Genomic DNA, 15628 nt, shown 5'->3' on the forward strand with positions numbered 1-15628 from the left:
CCAGCAACCTTTTGGTTATGGCCCAATACTCTAACCACTAGGCTACCTGCCGCCCTGGTGTAGGAGACGAAGGGTAAAAAGGACTGCTGAAATGCTAATTACTGAAGTGAGTCTAAGGACACTCCTTCCTATTTCAGGGAAATGGCAGAGGAAGACAAATGTCTAAATAACTGTTTTCCATCCACTACTCTACACATTACATCTCACTTCACTTAGTGTGTGCTTGCCCAAAATGTCCCTCTACACCCCCTTTTTGCACATTGGGTTTCTACCAGACACTAATTAGTTTAATTACACTAGTGGTGTTTTTACTAATGCCCTAGTGACATGAATTGTTTCAAAGTAACAAAAGCCTTGATGAACCATGAGCCATGCAAGCGTCATCTTGCTGACAAAGTGAGGTTCCGAAGACAGTATTTCACAAAAGTCTTACACTGCTTGGAAGGCTCAGGCACAAGCTCATTTGCCTGTCATTTGGTTGAGAGAACTTGTGTCTACTTGCTGTTGACGGGGGTTCAAAACCTTACTCAGTTTTAACCTTCATAGAATCTGGGTGGAGGCATTCATCCCGAGGCAATTGGGATGTCACATGAAAAGATCGTATATTCACAATGTCAGAGTAAAAAGCCACGTAAGAAAAATAAAAAAAAACTTGAAACTTGAGCTCTCCTGCAGTGAGCAGAATTAAACAATAATACTATCAACTATTATTGTTATATGCAGGGCTGCATTCAGCAGGCACAACGTTGTGGAACATTTCAGACAGAAATATATGATGCTGGGAACAAACATGCCTCTGACTAGAATAAGGAACCATATGAGCTCTATTCATAACATTTTTATTTACAACGTTTGTCCACTGAACCTGCCGCTGATGTACTTTCTTTGACACCAGAAAACAGCAAACTGACCTGGACTAGAAAGGACCACCGGCTCGTCCTCGTTGGAGCTGAGGAGACGCATGAGCTTGGAAGGCTGCGTGTCGTCTAGAGGGAACAAGCTACTGTAGTCCTGGGGTTAACAAGAGGCATGTTAGACTACATTACCCATAGCACTGAGGAAACACGACAATATATTTTGTGTGCGCATAAAGTGTGTTGTAACTTCATTAAATGCACTTTAAATAAATTGTGATTTGATTTTTGCCTGTGTTGTTACCTCGATATCCTCCCGTTGCCTCTTGCGTTGTCGAGCTGAGGCCTGGCCTTTGTGGTGAGTGGAGAAGGAACTGAGAGCACACCATACAGACAGCCTGGAGAACAAGAGGACAAGACTGTCAACAATGGAACACTGCCAAAACCAACAGTAAAGATGCAGAGATGAGGAATATATTTGTTAAAATAAGATTCAGGAAAATAACCAATTTATTCAGTAATTCATTACATATATACTGTACAGGGAAGATACATAACTAGGGCCTGCTTCACAGGCAAAGATTAAGCCTAGTCCTGGCACCGTATCCACAAAGCATCTTAGAAAAGGTCCTAGGAATACTGTTAAAACCTGTTTTAAGACCATAACAAAAACTCCCAGCTCAGAGTAGGTTTAATTTCAGTCAAAATTGTGAATTCCCTGTTTTTTATATAGTATTCCATACTGTGGAGGTTGGAATAATGCTGTGAAAAATCTGGATAATGCCCTTTTAGTGTAAAAGCTATTAGAAAAGACAGCCTGAAATTTGCGCCAGTTTGGTGGGATTAAATTGACCTGTTTTGGTGACATCACCAGGCGGTAAATTAGATAATAAGCCAATAAGAAAGAGTTTCGAACCTCTGCCCATAACAGTTCCCTTCCTCACTAAAGACCACTCTCATACAGTCCTATCTAAATTCTTGCTTAGTGACTGACCATTTTAATTTAAAACAATCATAGTAAGGTACTTAAAAAGGGAGTGTAGCACCCATGTCTCAATGCCAGAAACACATCTAATAGTAACTTAGAGCACCGCAAGAAAACATTCTCAAATTACAATCATTTGTTCTATATCATAATGATGTTCTAAAAGTTGGGTTTGAGATTTTCCAGCTTCGGAAACAATCCAACACCCAGCCGACAGCATCACAGAATACATGTGAGAATGAGGCAGGCGAATTGGGCATCTACTCATCAAACATCCCAAACAGCCAGAAGCACCAGCAGAGACTGAGCATTATCATGGCCTTCAGTGAGCATGGAAGTGAAGCGGGTAAATGAAAGAGCTAGCTTGCCATCTCTATGCTAACTATAGCTAGCTATAGCGCATTTAGCTCATGTCTTCCTTCTAAATAACACTGATAAAAAAACTCAAATGTAAGCCTGACTGCTAACTGCTGATGCTGTCATACTATAGATAGGCTTGTACAATGGGAAAGAGTAGTTTTGACCGCGATGGAGGTCACTAGGCAGGTTTCCATTGACCCAGGTTTATTCAACCAAAGCAATGACGCAAAAAATAATAATAATTCCGACGTGTAATGGAATCGGCAGATATAGGAGAAATGTTCTAAAGATCGTCAATTTGCAGGGTGGATTTTTCTGCTGTCAGACTTTATTGGCGACAAGTGATGATGGAAACTGTTTTTCCCGAATAAATCATTATTGCCTAATCATTTTTGAAGGAATGTGGGGCACGTGATATCACCGTGTAACTAGAAAGCTCCACTCCACAATTATTTCTAGAGGCCGGTCTTGCAAGATAGAAAATATTAAGGTTTCTCTGTAGGACAAGACTTTTCCTGACTTTCAAGAATGCCTGAATTGCTTTGGTTTTGCTACTATTACTGCTTTGGTTTTGCTACTATCACACTCGTCATTCCCGTTTAACCACTAAATCGCTTTGGCACAGTAGGCGTCAAGTCACAAATGTTGCATAAAACATTTGAAAGGTCTATCATTTTCATCGAACACAATCAACGTTAACATAGGCCCTAGATACCTTCAATTGCTTAATTTATTGGAATGGCCAATTTAGGCATCTTTTTGAAATACCAAGATGTAGGTTAATTAAAGAAAATAACAACGTGATTATTTATTAGCATAGTGGTTAGAAGTCTATATAGGCACCTCATGTGAAATTATCAAAAGCGCTGAATGTTGAATGTAGGTCTAGATTTAGTTATCTAGGCAAGTCAGTTAAGAACAAATTATTATTTACAATGACGGCCTACCCCGGTTAAACACGGACGATGCTGGGCCAATTATGCGCCGCCCTATGGGACTCACAATCACGGCCGGATGTGATACTGCCTGGATTCGAATCAGGGACTGTAGTGACGCCTCTCGCACTAAGATGCAGTGCCTTAGACCGCTGCGCCACTCGGGAGACCCAATTTATGGATTGATCGTATAGAAATATCAAAACAGTCATTCAACAACTCCAAAGCAAACTGCATGTGGCACAGGAACCACTTAACCACTGCCCTTTATCATTAACAAGTTACCTGGTGGTAACACTTAAGTGGTTAGGGCAGCTCATGAGGTCTAAAAAGCATGCTCAATGGGGAATCTCAATTGAAAGTGATTTTTTTGTTCAGGACTAGGCTTAAAATCGGTGTTCTGGAAACTGGCCCCTACAGTCACCTATTAAGACAGGCAGCTAGCTAGCACACGGCACAGACATCACATCACTGAGAACCTGAGAGACTACACTAGGAGGACTGTCTTACTTGGCCAAGGCCTTGCCGGGTGGGTCTGCCAGGCTGTGCCAGTGGGCTGAGTCTGTGAGCAGGTTGGGCAGGATGTGGCCCAGCAGGGTGAGAGTGATCTGCTGGGTGTCCAGGCAGAAGATGCTGTAGAGCAGTTCCACCACCCGGTTGGCCCACTCCTGGCGAGTCTCCTTCAGCAGCTCCTAAGTAACACACAGAAATTAGGAATGGATTAATACACACCCTATACCCTCCATACTCAGCTGGCGGACTGGATCTGGACTCGGTCGGGCTTCGACCCCTGGTATCATATAAACACACATAAGACATGAAGAATGTATATAATTGCAGGAAATAAACTTTAAAATAAGAGCAAAACAAATCTCTGCTTATGCGAAATGTGTAGAATTGTGGGAAATTAGCTTGAAAACCGCAAAAATCTCTGTCAACAAGAGGGGTGTGAACAGTTTGGGGTCACATGGGTTGCGAGGTGGGGTTTGTTATTACGCCGATAAATGACATTATCCATCTGGACTTTGCCACCTAGGAAATGCGTGTGACCGGACCTTCTCAAATAGTAGTCGAGTACCCCTGCCCTATATAGTTAGAGTAAATGCTCACATACACAATATTCAAAAATCACTATTGAGTAGTCAGATTTTTTTGGGGGAAAGTGCAGTTTATTTTTAAGTAAAAGTTGTCTAAATTTTAAAAAAAAACATATCCATGTGACTTTTGTTACATGCAAGGATGTACAATCACATTACAAATTGTTTTTAAATGAAAACACATTGAAATGTAGTTATTTGAGATTGAGCAACTGCAGCTTTAGACAACACGTGGCTTTGTTTACAATAAGGCTGCATCTTTTGGTGGTTTTAGTGCACACCATGTGATTGTCATTTTCTCTCTCTCATGTTGCGTTTCACATGAAAAGGCAAATGTACTTTGGTAGCGCGCATTTATCCCTCTCCGGCCTGACACACAACTGTTTGCATTTTCCCCAATTCAAATAGAGCGGTTGTCTGACACAAATCGAAATTCAGCAAACCAATTATAGTACAGTATGAGGATACACAGAAACTGCTGCACCAATAGAAATCCCCGATCACGCATGTATGCGATGTCATGGCCACGTTAGCTAGCTAAGCTCATCCGCAGAAAAACGTCATCAGGTATACCGGTCTGTCGCGCAAACTGCGCATGTGCAGGGCATTAAATCAAGGCACCTCTTCGATATAAAGCTGTTTTTGATGAAAATGAAAACCTCTCAGTTACAACCTTGTGACAATGACAATTTCAGCTAATTAAGAGATTGGCTCAAATCTAGGTTTTGCATTTAGACTGAGAAAATTAACATCTAAGGAAAATGTTTCAATTTCCAAACCCAGGTCTGGTCGGACGAGGCTGCTTCGCATGCGTTCCCAGAAGTCTCAAAGTTGCGCCACTGGGTTTAGAAACTGTGGCCAACATTTTATTCATACGCTGTCGACTGAAATGCAACGCTATAGGCTTGCTAGCACTGGCAGCCACCCAAAAGTAATTTAGTTAACCAAAACAGGAACATAGCAAAATGAGGCAAGAACATATGGCGTACAAAAAGTATTATTTTCAGACAGTGCGACATGACGTTAAAAGGTTTTTTTATCATGGCGAACATCGGCTTCATCTTTCACAGCAACGCTATCCCATGCTCATTTATTACGACGGGACGCTCGATTTCAGAACCCTGGACAGCGGTAGATGTACACAGCAATAACAGCCTTAATGTTGCCGCAATGTTGGGCAACGACAACAGTTCAGAACAGCAGGAACGCCAAAGAGAAGAACCTGAAGCATCGCTCGCTCATCAACATAAAGCGAAAGAAGGGCTCCAAGGCAGCGCAGCCTAATGGGAACAACCAGAACAATGTGACCCACCTCAACAATGAGAACCTGGGGAAGTCCAAGTCCCGCACCAATCTGTACACACACAACCAGGACCAGAGCACCCCAGACCTGGGACCGGAGCTCTGACAACGCCTCCTAGCCGGACAAGAACGCCCCCGACACGCCCAAGAGGTCCAGGCCTTCACCGGCGAGCTGCTGCGCTTCTTGTTCCTAACGACATAGGGCTGTGGCTGCAGAGCATGGACCGCTTCCTGCTCCATCACAATTGGGGGAATCAGAGCATCCTCACCCCAGCCAACGTGGTGCTTGTCTACATGCTTTGCCGCAAGGTGGTCTCCTCCGAGGCAGCCACGAGCACCAGTTGGAGGCCATGGTGATCACCTGCCTCTACCTGACCTGACCTTACTTGGGCAACAAGACCTCCCCACTCAGACCCTTCCTGGTGGAGAGGTCCAGGGATATCTTCTGGGAGCGCTGCCTGTCCATCATCAACCTAATGAGTGCCAACATGCTCGAGATGAGCACGGACCTGCATTATTTCTTCCAAAGAGCCAGAAAGAAAATGAGCCGCTTACTCAACGTTAGCTCATCTGATGTTGTAACGTTAGCTGTCTGACTATTAGCAAGCTAATTTTCACACCATGAACTAAATTATTTAAAATCAGTTAAGTTGGCAAATGTTGCTCAACATTTATCTGGCTAGCTAATGGAGAATTCGATCCTGCAAGATACTTAACAATGCTAACAATACTTGTTCCACCACACTTTCTTCCTCCCCTCAAACTTTACAAATGCCAGTTTTCAGTTATAGCTCATGAAGTACACTTCATCACCTTGTCACTCCCGTCTCCGTGGTCAGGCTTCTCACCTAACGTTACCTCTTAATTATCATTCAGGGGACGCGCAACTGTAACTGAAAAGGCAGATTGCCACTCTCCACTGTCTTTCCAGAGCGTGTGCGGTAACGAGCAAGCTGTCTCTTCAGTTGCATGCTGATGCATGCAACGAGCAAGCTGTCGCTTCCCTCGGTTGTGTGCTGATGCTGTAACTAGCAAGCTGTCTTCTCTCTTCAGTTGTGTGCTGATGCTGTAACTAGCAAGCTGTCTCTTCTCTCCTCATTTGTGTGCTGATGCTGTAACTAGCAAGCTGTCTCTCTCAGTTGCGTGCTGATGCTGTAACTAGCAAGCTGTCTCTCTCAGTTGCGTGCTGATGCTGTAACTAGCAAGCTGTCTCTTCTCTCCTCGGTTGAGTGCTGATGCTGTAACTAGCAAGCCGTCTTCTCTCTTCAGTTGCGTGCTGATGCTGTAACTAGCAAGCTGTCTCTCAGTTGCGTGCTGATGCTGTAACTAGCAAGCTGTCTCTTCTCTCCTCATTTGTGTGCTGATGCTGTAACTAGCAAGCTGTCTCTCTCAGTTGCGTGCTGATGCTGTAACTAGCAAGCTGTCTCTCTCAGTTGCGTGCTGATGCTGTAACTAGCAAGCTGTCTCTCAGTTGCGTGCTGATGCTGTAACTAGCAAGCTGTCTCAGTTGCGTGCTGATGCTGTAACTAGCAAGCTGTCTCTTCTGTCCTCGGTTGCGTGCTGATGCTGTAACTAGCAAGCTGTCTCTTCTGTCTTCGGTTGCGTGCTGATGCTGTAACTAGCAAGCTGTCTCTTCTCTCCTTGATTGCGTGCTGATGCTGTAACTAGCAAGCTGTCTCTTCTCTCCTCGGTTGCGTGCTGATGCTGTAACTAGCAAGCTGTCTCTTCTCTCCTCGGTTGCGTGCTGATGCTGTAACTAGCAAGCTGTCTTCTCTCCTCGGTTGCGTGCTGATGCTGTAACTAGCAAGCTGTCTCTTCTCTCAGTTGTGTGCTGATGCTGTAACTAGCAAGCTGTCTCTTCTCTCCTCAGTTGTGTGCTGATGTTGTAACTAGCAAGCTGTCTCTTCTGTCCTCGGTTGCGTGCTGATGCTGTAACTAGCAAGCTTTCTCTTCTCTCCTCGGTTGCGTGCTGATGCTGTAACTAGCAAGCTTTCTCTTCTCTCCTCGGTTGCGTGCTGATGCTGTAACTAGCAAGCTTTCTCTTCTCTCCTCGGTTGCGTGCTGATGCTGTAACTAGAAAGCTTTCTCTTCTCTCCTTAGTTGCGTGCGGATGCTGTAACTAGCAAGCTGTCTCTTCTGTCCTCAGTTGCGTGCTGATGCTGTAACTAGCAAGCCGTCTCTTCTCTCCTCAGTTGTGTGCTGATGTTGTAACTAGCAAGCTGTCTCTTCTGTCCTCGGTTGCGTGCTGATGCTGTAACTAGCAAGCTGTCTTCTCTCCTCGGTTGCGTGCTGATGCTGTAACTAGCAAGCTGTCTTCTCTCCTCGATTGCGTGCTGATGCTGTAACTAGCAAGCGGTCTTCTCTCCTCGGTTGCGTACTGATGCTGTAACTAGCAAGCTGTCTCTCTCAGTTGCGTGCTGATGCTGTAACTAGCAAGCTGTCTCTCAGTTGCGTGCTGATGCTGTAACTAGCAAGCTGTCTCAGTTGCGTGCTGATGCTGTAACTAGCAAGCTGTCTCAGTTGCGTGCTGATGCTGTAACTAGCAAGCTGTCTCTTCTGTCCTCGGTTGCGTGCTGATGCTGTAACTAGCAAGCTGTCTCTTCTGTCTTCGGTTGCGTGCTGATGCTGTAACTAGCAAGCTGTCTCTTCTCTCCTCGATTGCGTGCTGATGCTGTAACTAGCAAGCTGTCTCTTCTCTCAGTTGCGTGCTGATGCTGTAACTAGCAAGCTGTCTCTTCTCTCCTCAGTTGCGTGCTGATGCTGTAACTAGCAAGCTGTCTCTTCTCTCCTCGGTTGAGTGCTGATGCTGTAACTAGCAAGCTGTCTTCTCTCTTCAGTTGTGTGCTGATGCTGTAACTAGCAAGCTGTCTCTTCTCTCCTCATTTGTGTGCTGATGCTGTAACTAGCAAGCGGTCTCTCTCAGTTGCGTAATGATAGTGTAACTAGCAAGCTGTCTCTCTCAGTTGCGCGCTGATGCTGTAACTAGCAAGCTGTCTCTCAGTTGCGTGCTGATGCTGTAACTAGCAAGCTGTCTCTTCTCTCCTCATTTGTGTGCTGATGCTGTAACTAGCAAGCTGTCTCTTCTGTCCTCGGTTGCGTGCTGATGCTGTAACTAGCAAGCTGTCTCAGTTGCGTGCTGATGCTGTAACTAGCAAGCTGTCTCTTCTGTCCTCGGTTGCGTGCTGATGCTGTAACTAGCAAGCTGTCTCTTCTGTCTTCGGTTGCGTGCTGATGCTGTAACTAGCAAGCTGTCTCTTCTCTCCTTGATTGCGTGCTGATGCTGTAACTAGCAAGCTGTCTCTTCTCTCCTCGGTTGCGTGCTGATGCTGTAACTAGCAAGCTGTCTCTTCTCTCCTCGGTTGCGTGCTGATGCTGTAACTAGCAAGCTGTCTTCTCTCCTCGGTTGCGTGCTGATGCTGTAACTAGCAAGCTGTCTCTTCTCTCAGTTGTGTGCTGATGCTGTAACTAGCAAGCTGTCTCTTCTCTCCTCAGTTGTGTGCTGATGTTGTAACTAGCAAGCTGTCTCTTCTGTCCTCGGTTGCGTGCTGATGCTGTAACTAGCAAGCTTTCTCTTCTCTCCTCGGTTGCGTGCTGATGCTGTAACTAGCAAGCTTTCTCTTCTCTCCTCGGTTGCGTGCTGATGCTGTAACTAGCAAGCTTTCTCTTCTCTCCTCGGTTGCGTGCTGATGCTGTAACTAGAAAGCTTTCTCTTCTCTCCTTAGTTGCGTGCGGATGCTGTAACTAGCAAGCTGTCTCTTCTGTCCTCAGTTGCGTGCTGATGCTGTAACTAGCAAGCCGTCTCTTCTCTCCTCAGTTGTGTGCTGATGTTGTAACTAGCAAGCTGTCTCTTCTGTCCTCGGTTGCGTGCTGATGCTGTAACTAGCAAGCTGTCTTCTCTCCTCGGTTGCGTGCTGATGCTGTAACTAGCAAGCTGTCTTCTCTCCTCGATTGCGTGCTGATGCTGTAACTAGCAAGCGGTCTTCTCTCCTCGGTTGCGTACTGATGCTGTAACTAGCAAGCTGTCTCTCTCAGTTGCGTGCTGATGCTGTAACTAGCAAGCTGTCTCTCAGTTGCGTGCTGATGCTGTAACTAGCAAGCTGTCTCAGTTGCGTGCTGATGCTGTAACTAGCAAGCTGTCTCAGTTGCGTGCTGATGCTGTAACTAGCAAGCTGTCTCTTCTGTCCTCGGTTGCGTGCTGATGCTGTAACTAGCAAGCTGTCTCTTCTGTCTTCGGTTGCGTGCTGATGCTGTAACTAGCAAGCTGTCTCTTCTCTCCTCGATTGCGTGCTGATGCTGTAACTAGCAAGCTGTCTCTTCTCTCAGTTGCGTGCTGATGCTGTAACTAGCAAGCTGTCTCTTCTCTCCTCAGTTGCGTGCTGATGCTGTAACTAGCAAGCTGTCTCTTCTCTCCTCGGTTGAGTGCTGATGCTGTAACTAGCAAGCTGTCTTCTCTCTTCAGTTGTGTGCTGATGCTGTAACTAGCAAGCTGTCTCTTCTCTCCTCATTTGTGTGCTGATGCTGTAACTAGCAAGCGGTCTCTCTCAGTTGCGTAATGATAGTGTAACTAGCAAGCTGTCTCTCTCAGTTGCGCGCTGATGCTGTAACTAGCAAGCTGTCTCTCAGTTGCGTGCTGATGCTGTAACTAGCAAGCTGTCTCTTCTCTCCTCATTTGTGTGCTGATGCTGTAACTAGCAAGCTGTCTCTTCTGTCCTCGGTTGCGTGCTGATGCTGTAACTAGCAAGCTGTCTCTTCTGTCCTCGGTTGCGTGCTGATGCTGTAACTAGCAAGCTGGCTCTTCTCTCCTCGATTGCGTGCTGATGCTGTAACTAGCAAGCTGTCTCTTCTCTCCTCGGTTGCGTGCTGATGCTGTAACTAGCAAGCTGTCTCTTCTCTCCTCGGTTGCGTGCTGATGCTGTAACTAGCAAGCTGTCTCTTCTCTCCTCGGTTGCGTGCTGATGCTGTAACTAGCAAGCTGTCTTCTCTCCTCGGTTGCGTGCTGATGCTGTAACTAGCAAGCTGGCTCTTCTCTCCTCGATTGCGTGCTGATGCTGTAACTAGCAAGCTGTCTCTTCTCTCCTCGGTTGCGTGCTGATGCTGTAACTAGCAAGCTGTCTCTTCTCTCCTCGGTTGCGTGCTGATGCTGTAACTAGCAAGCTGTCTTCTCTCCTCGGTTGCGTGCTGATGCTGTAACTAGCAAGCTGTCTCTTCTCTCAGTTGTGTGCTGATGCTGTAACTAGCAAGCTCTCTTCTCTCAGTTGTGTGCTGATGTTGTAACTAGCAAGCTGTCTCTTCTGTCCTCGGTTGCGTGCTGATGCTGTAACTAGCAAGCTTTCTCTTCTCTCCTCGGTTGCGTGCTGATGCTGTAACTAGCAAGCTTTCTCTTCTCTCCTCGGTTGCGTGCTGATGCTGTAACTAGCAAGCTTTCTCTTCTCTCCTCAGTTGCGTGCTGATGCTGTAAATAGCAAGCTGTCTCTTCTCTCAGTTGTGTGCTGATGCTGTAAATAGCAAGCTGTCTCTTCTCTCCTCAGTTGCGTGCTGATGCTGTAAATAGCAAGCTGTCTCTTCTCTCAGTTGTGTGCTGATGCTGTAACTAGCAAGCTGTCTCTTCTCTCCTCAGTTGTGTGCTGATGTTGTAACTAGCAAGCTGTCTCTTCTGTCCTCGGTTGCGTGCTGATGCTGTAACTAGCAAGCTTTCTCTTCTCTCCTCGGTTGCGTGCTGATGCTGTAACTAGCAAGCTTTCTCTTCTCTCCTCGGTTGCGTGCTGATGCTGTAACTAGCAAGCTGTCTCTCAGTTGCGTGCTGATGCTGTAACTAGCAAGCTGTCTCAGTTGCGTGCTGGTGCTGTAACTAGCAAGCTGTCTCTTCTGTCCTCGGTTGCGTGCTGATGCTGTAACTAGCAAGCTGTCTCTTCTGTCTTCGGTTGCGTGCTGATGCTGTAACTAGCAAGCTGTCTCTTCTCTCCTCGATTGCGTGCTGATGCTGTAACTAGCAAGCTGTCTCTTCTCTCAGTTGCGTGCTGATGCTGTAACTAGCAAGCTGTCTCTTCTCTCCTCATTTGTGTGCTGATGCTGTAACTAGCAAGCTGTCTCTCTGTTGCGTGCTGATGATGTAACTAGCAAGCTGTCTCAGTTGCGTGCTGATGCTGTAACTAGCAAGCTGTCTCTCAGTTGCGTGCTGATGCTGTAACTAGCAAGCTGTCTCTCAGTTGCGTGCTGATGCTGTAACTAGCAAGCTGTCTCTTCTCTCCTCATTTGTGTGCTGATGCTGTAACTAGCAAGCGGTCTCTCTCAGTTGCGTAATGATAGTGTAACTAGCAAGCTGTCTCTCTCAGTTGCGTGCTGATGCTGTAACTAGCAAGCTGTCTCTCAGTTGCGTGCTGATGCTGTAACTAGCAAGCTGTCTCTTCTGTCCTCGGTTGCGTGCTGATGCTGTAACTAGCAAGCTGTCTCTTCTGTCCTCGGTTGCGTGCTGATGCTGTAACTAGCAAGCTGGCTCTTCTCTCCTCGATTGCGTGCTGATGCTGTAACTAGCAAGCTGTCTCTTCTCTCCTCGGTTGCGTGCTGATGCTGTAACTAGCAAGCTGGCTCTTCTCTCCTCGATTGCGTGCTGATGCTGTAACTAGCAAGCTGTCTCTTCTCTCCTCGGTTGCGTGCTGATGCTGTAACTAGCAAGCTGTCTCTTCTGTCCTCGGTTGCGTGCTGATGCTGTAACTAGCAAGCTGTCTCTTCTCTCCTCGGTTGCGTGCTGATGCTGTAACTAGCAAGCTGTCTTCTCTCCTCGGTTGCGTGCTGATGCTGTAACTAGCAAGCTGGCTCTTCTCTCCTCGATTGCGTGCTGATGCTGTAACTAGCAAGCTGTCTCTTCTCTCCTCGGTTGCGTGCTGATGCTGTAACTAGCAAGCTGTCTCTTCTCTCCTCGGTTGCGTGCTGATGCTGTAACTAGCAAGCTGTCTCTTCTCTCCTCGGTTGCGTGCTGATGCTGTAACTAGCAAGCTGTCTTCTCTCCTCGGTTGCGTGCTGATGCTGTAACTAGCAAGCTGTCTCTTCTCTCAGTTGTGTGCTGATGCTGTAACTAGCAAGCTCTCTTCTCTCCTCAGTTGTGTGCTGATGTTGTAACTAGCAAGCTGTCTCTTCTGTCCTCGGTTGCGTGCTGATGCTGTAACTAGCAAGCTTTCTCTTCTCTCCTCGGTTGCGTGCTGATGCTGTAACTAGCAACCTTTCTCTTCTCTCCTCGGTTGCGTGCTGATGCTGTAACTAGCAAGCTTTCTCTTCTCTCCTCAGTTGCGTGCTGATGCTGTAAATAGCAAGCTGTCTCTTCTCTCAGTTGTGTGCTGATGCTGTAACTAGCAAGCCGTCTCTTCTCTCCACAGTTGTGTGCTGATGTTGTAACTAGCAAGCTGTCTCTTCTGTCCTCGGTTGCGTGCTGATGCTGTAACTAGCAAGCTTTCTCTTCTCTCCTCGGTTGCGTGCTGATGCTGTAACTAGCAAGCTTTCTCTTCTCTCCTCGGTTGCGTGCTGATGCTGTAACTAGCAAGCTTTCTCTTCTCTCCTCGGTTGCGTGCTGATGCTGTAACTAGCAAGCTTTCTCTTCTCTCCTCAGTTGCGTGCTGATGCTGTAACTAGCAAGCTGTCTCTTCTCTCCTCAGTTGCGTGCTGATGCTGTAAATAGCAAGCTGTCTCTTCTCTCCTCAGTTGCGTGCTGATGCTGTAAATAGCAAGCTGTCTCTTCTCTCAGTTGTGTGCTGATGCTGTAACTAGCAAGCTGTCTCTTCTCTCCTCAGTTGTGTGCTGATGTTGTAACTAGCAAGCTGTCTCTTCTGTCCTCGGTTGCGTGCTGATGCTGTAACTAGCAAGCTTTCTCTTCTCTCCTCGGTTGCGTGCTGATGCTGTAACTAGCAAGCTTTCTCTTCTCTCCTCGGTTGCGTGCTGATGCTGTAACTAGCAAGCTGTCTCTTCTCTCTTCAGTTGTGTGCTGTGCTGCATTCTGTTATTTGAACGATTGGCTGAACCTTGGATACAGCCAGTATTACTCCCAATGTGCATCACTACACTTACAGCCAGTAGTGATCCAAAGCCCCCCCCCCCAAACTTCTCATAGGATCTACATGAATCACGTATGTCACCTATTTTGGATTCAAAACGGCAAATTGCAGAAAGGTGACTAGTTTGCATCCCTGTTCTTTCCATTTGATATGTAAATTAAGTGCATCTGCATTAGTCAAAACTAGTTTAGCTATGCTTGCTAATAGGCTATTTGATTACCAGGGAATGACTTTATACCTTTGTATAGAAAAAAAGAGATGTGTAATTCATATTGTGCTATAAGACATTAAGCATAACAATGTTTAACTAGTGCTCGATCTTTGATAAATCTAGTAGGCGTGAAAACACATCAAAAGAAATCGTAGCCCATTGTCACCTTGCAAGGTTTCCAAAAGACCAAAGTACAGTAACTCCACTGTTGTACAGGTCAACCGCCCCTTTACCCCCACCCCATCTCATAACATTCACTAACCTTGATCAGGTTGTTGGTGAACCAGAACACCCCTCCTGTGTGCAGCAGGCTCTCAAATAGGTGTAGCGCGCCGCTGTCCACCCAGCCCTTCCACAGCACCGAGCGGAATTGCTTGCGGAGGGCCTCATGGATGGGCTCCTTGGCCGAGAGCAGGTTGCGGTAGGGGATGGGCTCCTGGCCCTCCATGGGCGGCCGCAGGGCCAGGCCTGTCTGCTGGAAGACGTCAGCACACATGTTCTCCAGGATGGAACTCATGATCACCACCCTGGGGGAGGGAGGGAGAGATGAAGGGTTAATGAGCTTGTGCTTCCGTGATTTTCAGTCTGGTTAATGTACATTGGTGGTGAATTATGGGAGTTGCCTGATTACAATGTGAAACGGGTTGAACACTAAGGAAGGTGATACAAATCATTCAATCAGTTCCCGTCATCATCGGCTGACCCCCTTTTAAAACGTCAGTGTTAACTACAATTTGTCTGGTTAATTAGACATCTGCTCAGTGGCTAAATAATCAGGCTAATGCTTTGGTTGTTCACAAACATTGTCCAGTGGCAGTGCATGTGTAGAGTGAGCGTGTCAGGCCTCGGTTCAAATACTATTTCAAATATATCAATTACTTTCACATACTTTTCAAAGTATTGTGATGTTATATTTGAAAAGACAAGTAGTTGAGTATTGGAATACATTTGGAAATACACTTGGACAGTATTGGCATGTATTTGAAAATACTCAAATACACTCCCACATATTTAACAAAGGTTTTGAAAATAGTAGGCTATTTATAGGACATTTGAAAATACTTCCAATAGAAGTGGTTGATTCAGGCCACATAAGAAAATACTAATACACAGAAAAGTAGTATTTAAATAACAAATAATCAATGTACAGTGCCTTTGGAAAGTATTCAGACCCCTTGACTTTTCCACATTGTTACGTTACTGCCTTATTCTAAAATGGATTAAATAGTTTTTCCCCCCTCATCAATCGACACACAATAGTCCTTAATGATAAAGCAAAACAACTTTTTTAGGAATGTTTGCTAATTTATTAAAAAGAAAGAAGTACTCAGACCCTTTACTTAGTACTTTGTTGAAGCACCTTTGGCAGTGATTACACCCTCGAGTCTTCTTGGGTATGACTCTACAAGCTTGGCACACCTGTATTTGGGGAGTTTCTCCCATTCTCTTCTGCAGATCCTCTCAAGCTCTGTCAGGTTGGATGGGGAGCGTTGCTGCACAGCTGTTTTCAGGTCTCTCCAGAGATGTTCGATCGGGTTCAAGTTCGGGCTCTGGCTGGGCCACTCAAAGACATGGTCCCGAAGCCACTCCTGCATTGTCTTGGCTGTGTGCTTCGGGTCGTTGTCCTGTTGGAAGATGAACCTTCACCCCAGTCTGAGGTCCTGAATGCTCTCGAGCAGGTTTTCATCAAGGATCTCTCTGTACTTTGCTCTGTTCATCTTTCCCTCGATCCTGACTAGTCTCCCAGTCCCTGCCGCTGAAAACATACCCACAGCATGATGCTGCTGCCACCACCATGATTCACCGTAGGGATGATGCTGGGTTTTCTCCAGACGTGACGCT

General features: G+C 46.2%; 1 protein-coding gene and 1 pseudogene across 4 annotated transcripts in view; one reads left to right on the forward strand and one right to left on the reverse strand.

Annotated features, from left to right (window-relative positions):
• LOC110498725 (mediator of RNA polymerase II transcription subunit 24) overlaps positions 1–15628 on the reverse strand; it is a 32725-nt gene that overhangs the window by 2228 nt on the left and 14869 nt on the right. For all 4 annotated transcript variants that reach the window (XM_036955633.1, XM_036955632.1, XM_036955631.1 and 1 more), the window contains exons 20-23: positions 14049–14313; positions 3645–3826; positions 1159–1252; positions 912–1011 (exon numbers count right to left, since the gene is read on the reverse strand). In XM_036955633.1, coding sequence (XP_036811528.1) covers positions 912–1011; positions 1159–1252; positions 3645–3826; positions 14049–14313 — 641 coding nt within the window. The remainder of the gene's footprint in view (positions 1–911; positions 1012–1158; positions 1253–3644; positions 3827–14048; positions 14314–15628) is intronic.
• LOC118942058 lies at positions 5391–6129 on the forward strand (annotated as a pseudogene).

Source organism: Oncorhynchus mykiss, chromosome 20, assembly GCF_013265735.2.
Source record: "Oncorhynchus mykiss isolate Arlee chromosome 20, USDA_OmykA_1.1, whole genome shotgun sequence".
Taxonomy (NCBI): domain Eukaryota; kingdom Metazoa; phylum Chordata; class Actinopteri; order Salmoniformes; family Salmonidae; genus Oncorhynchus; species Oncorhynchus mykiss.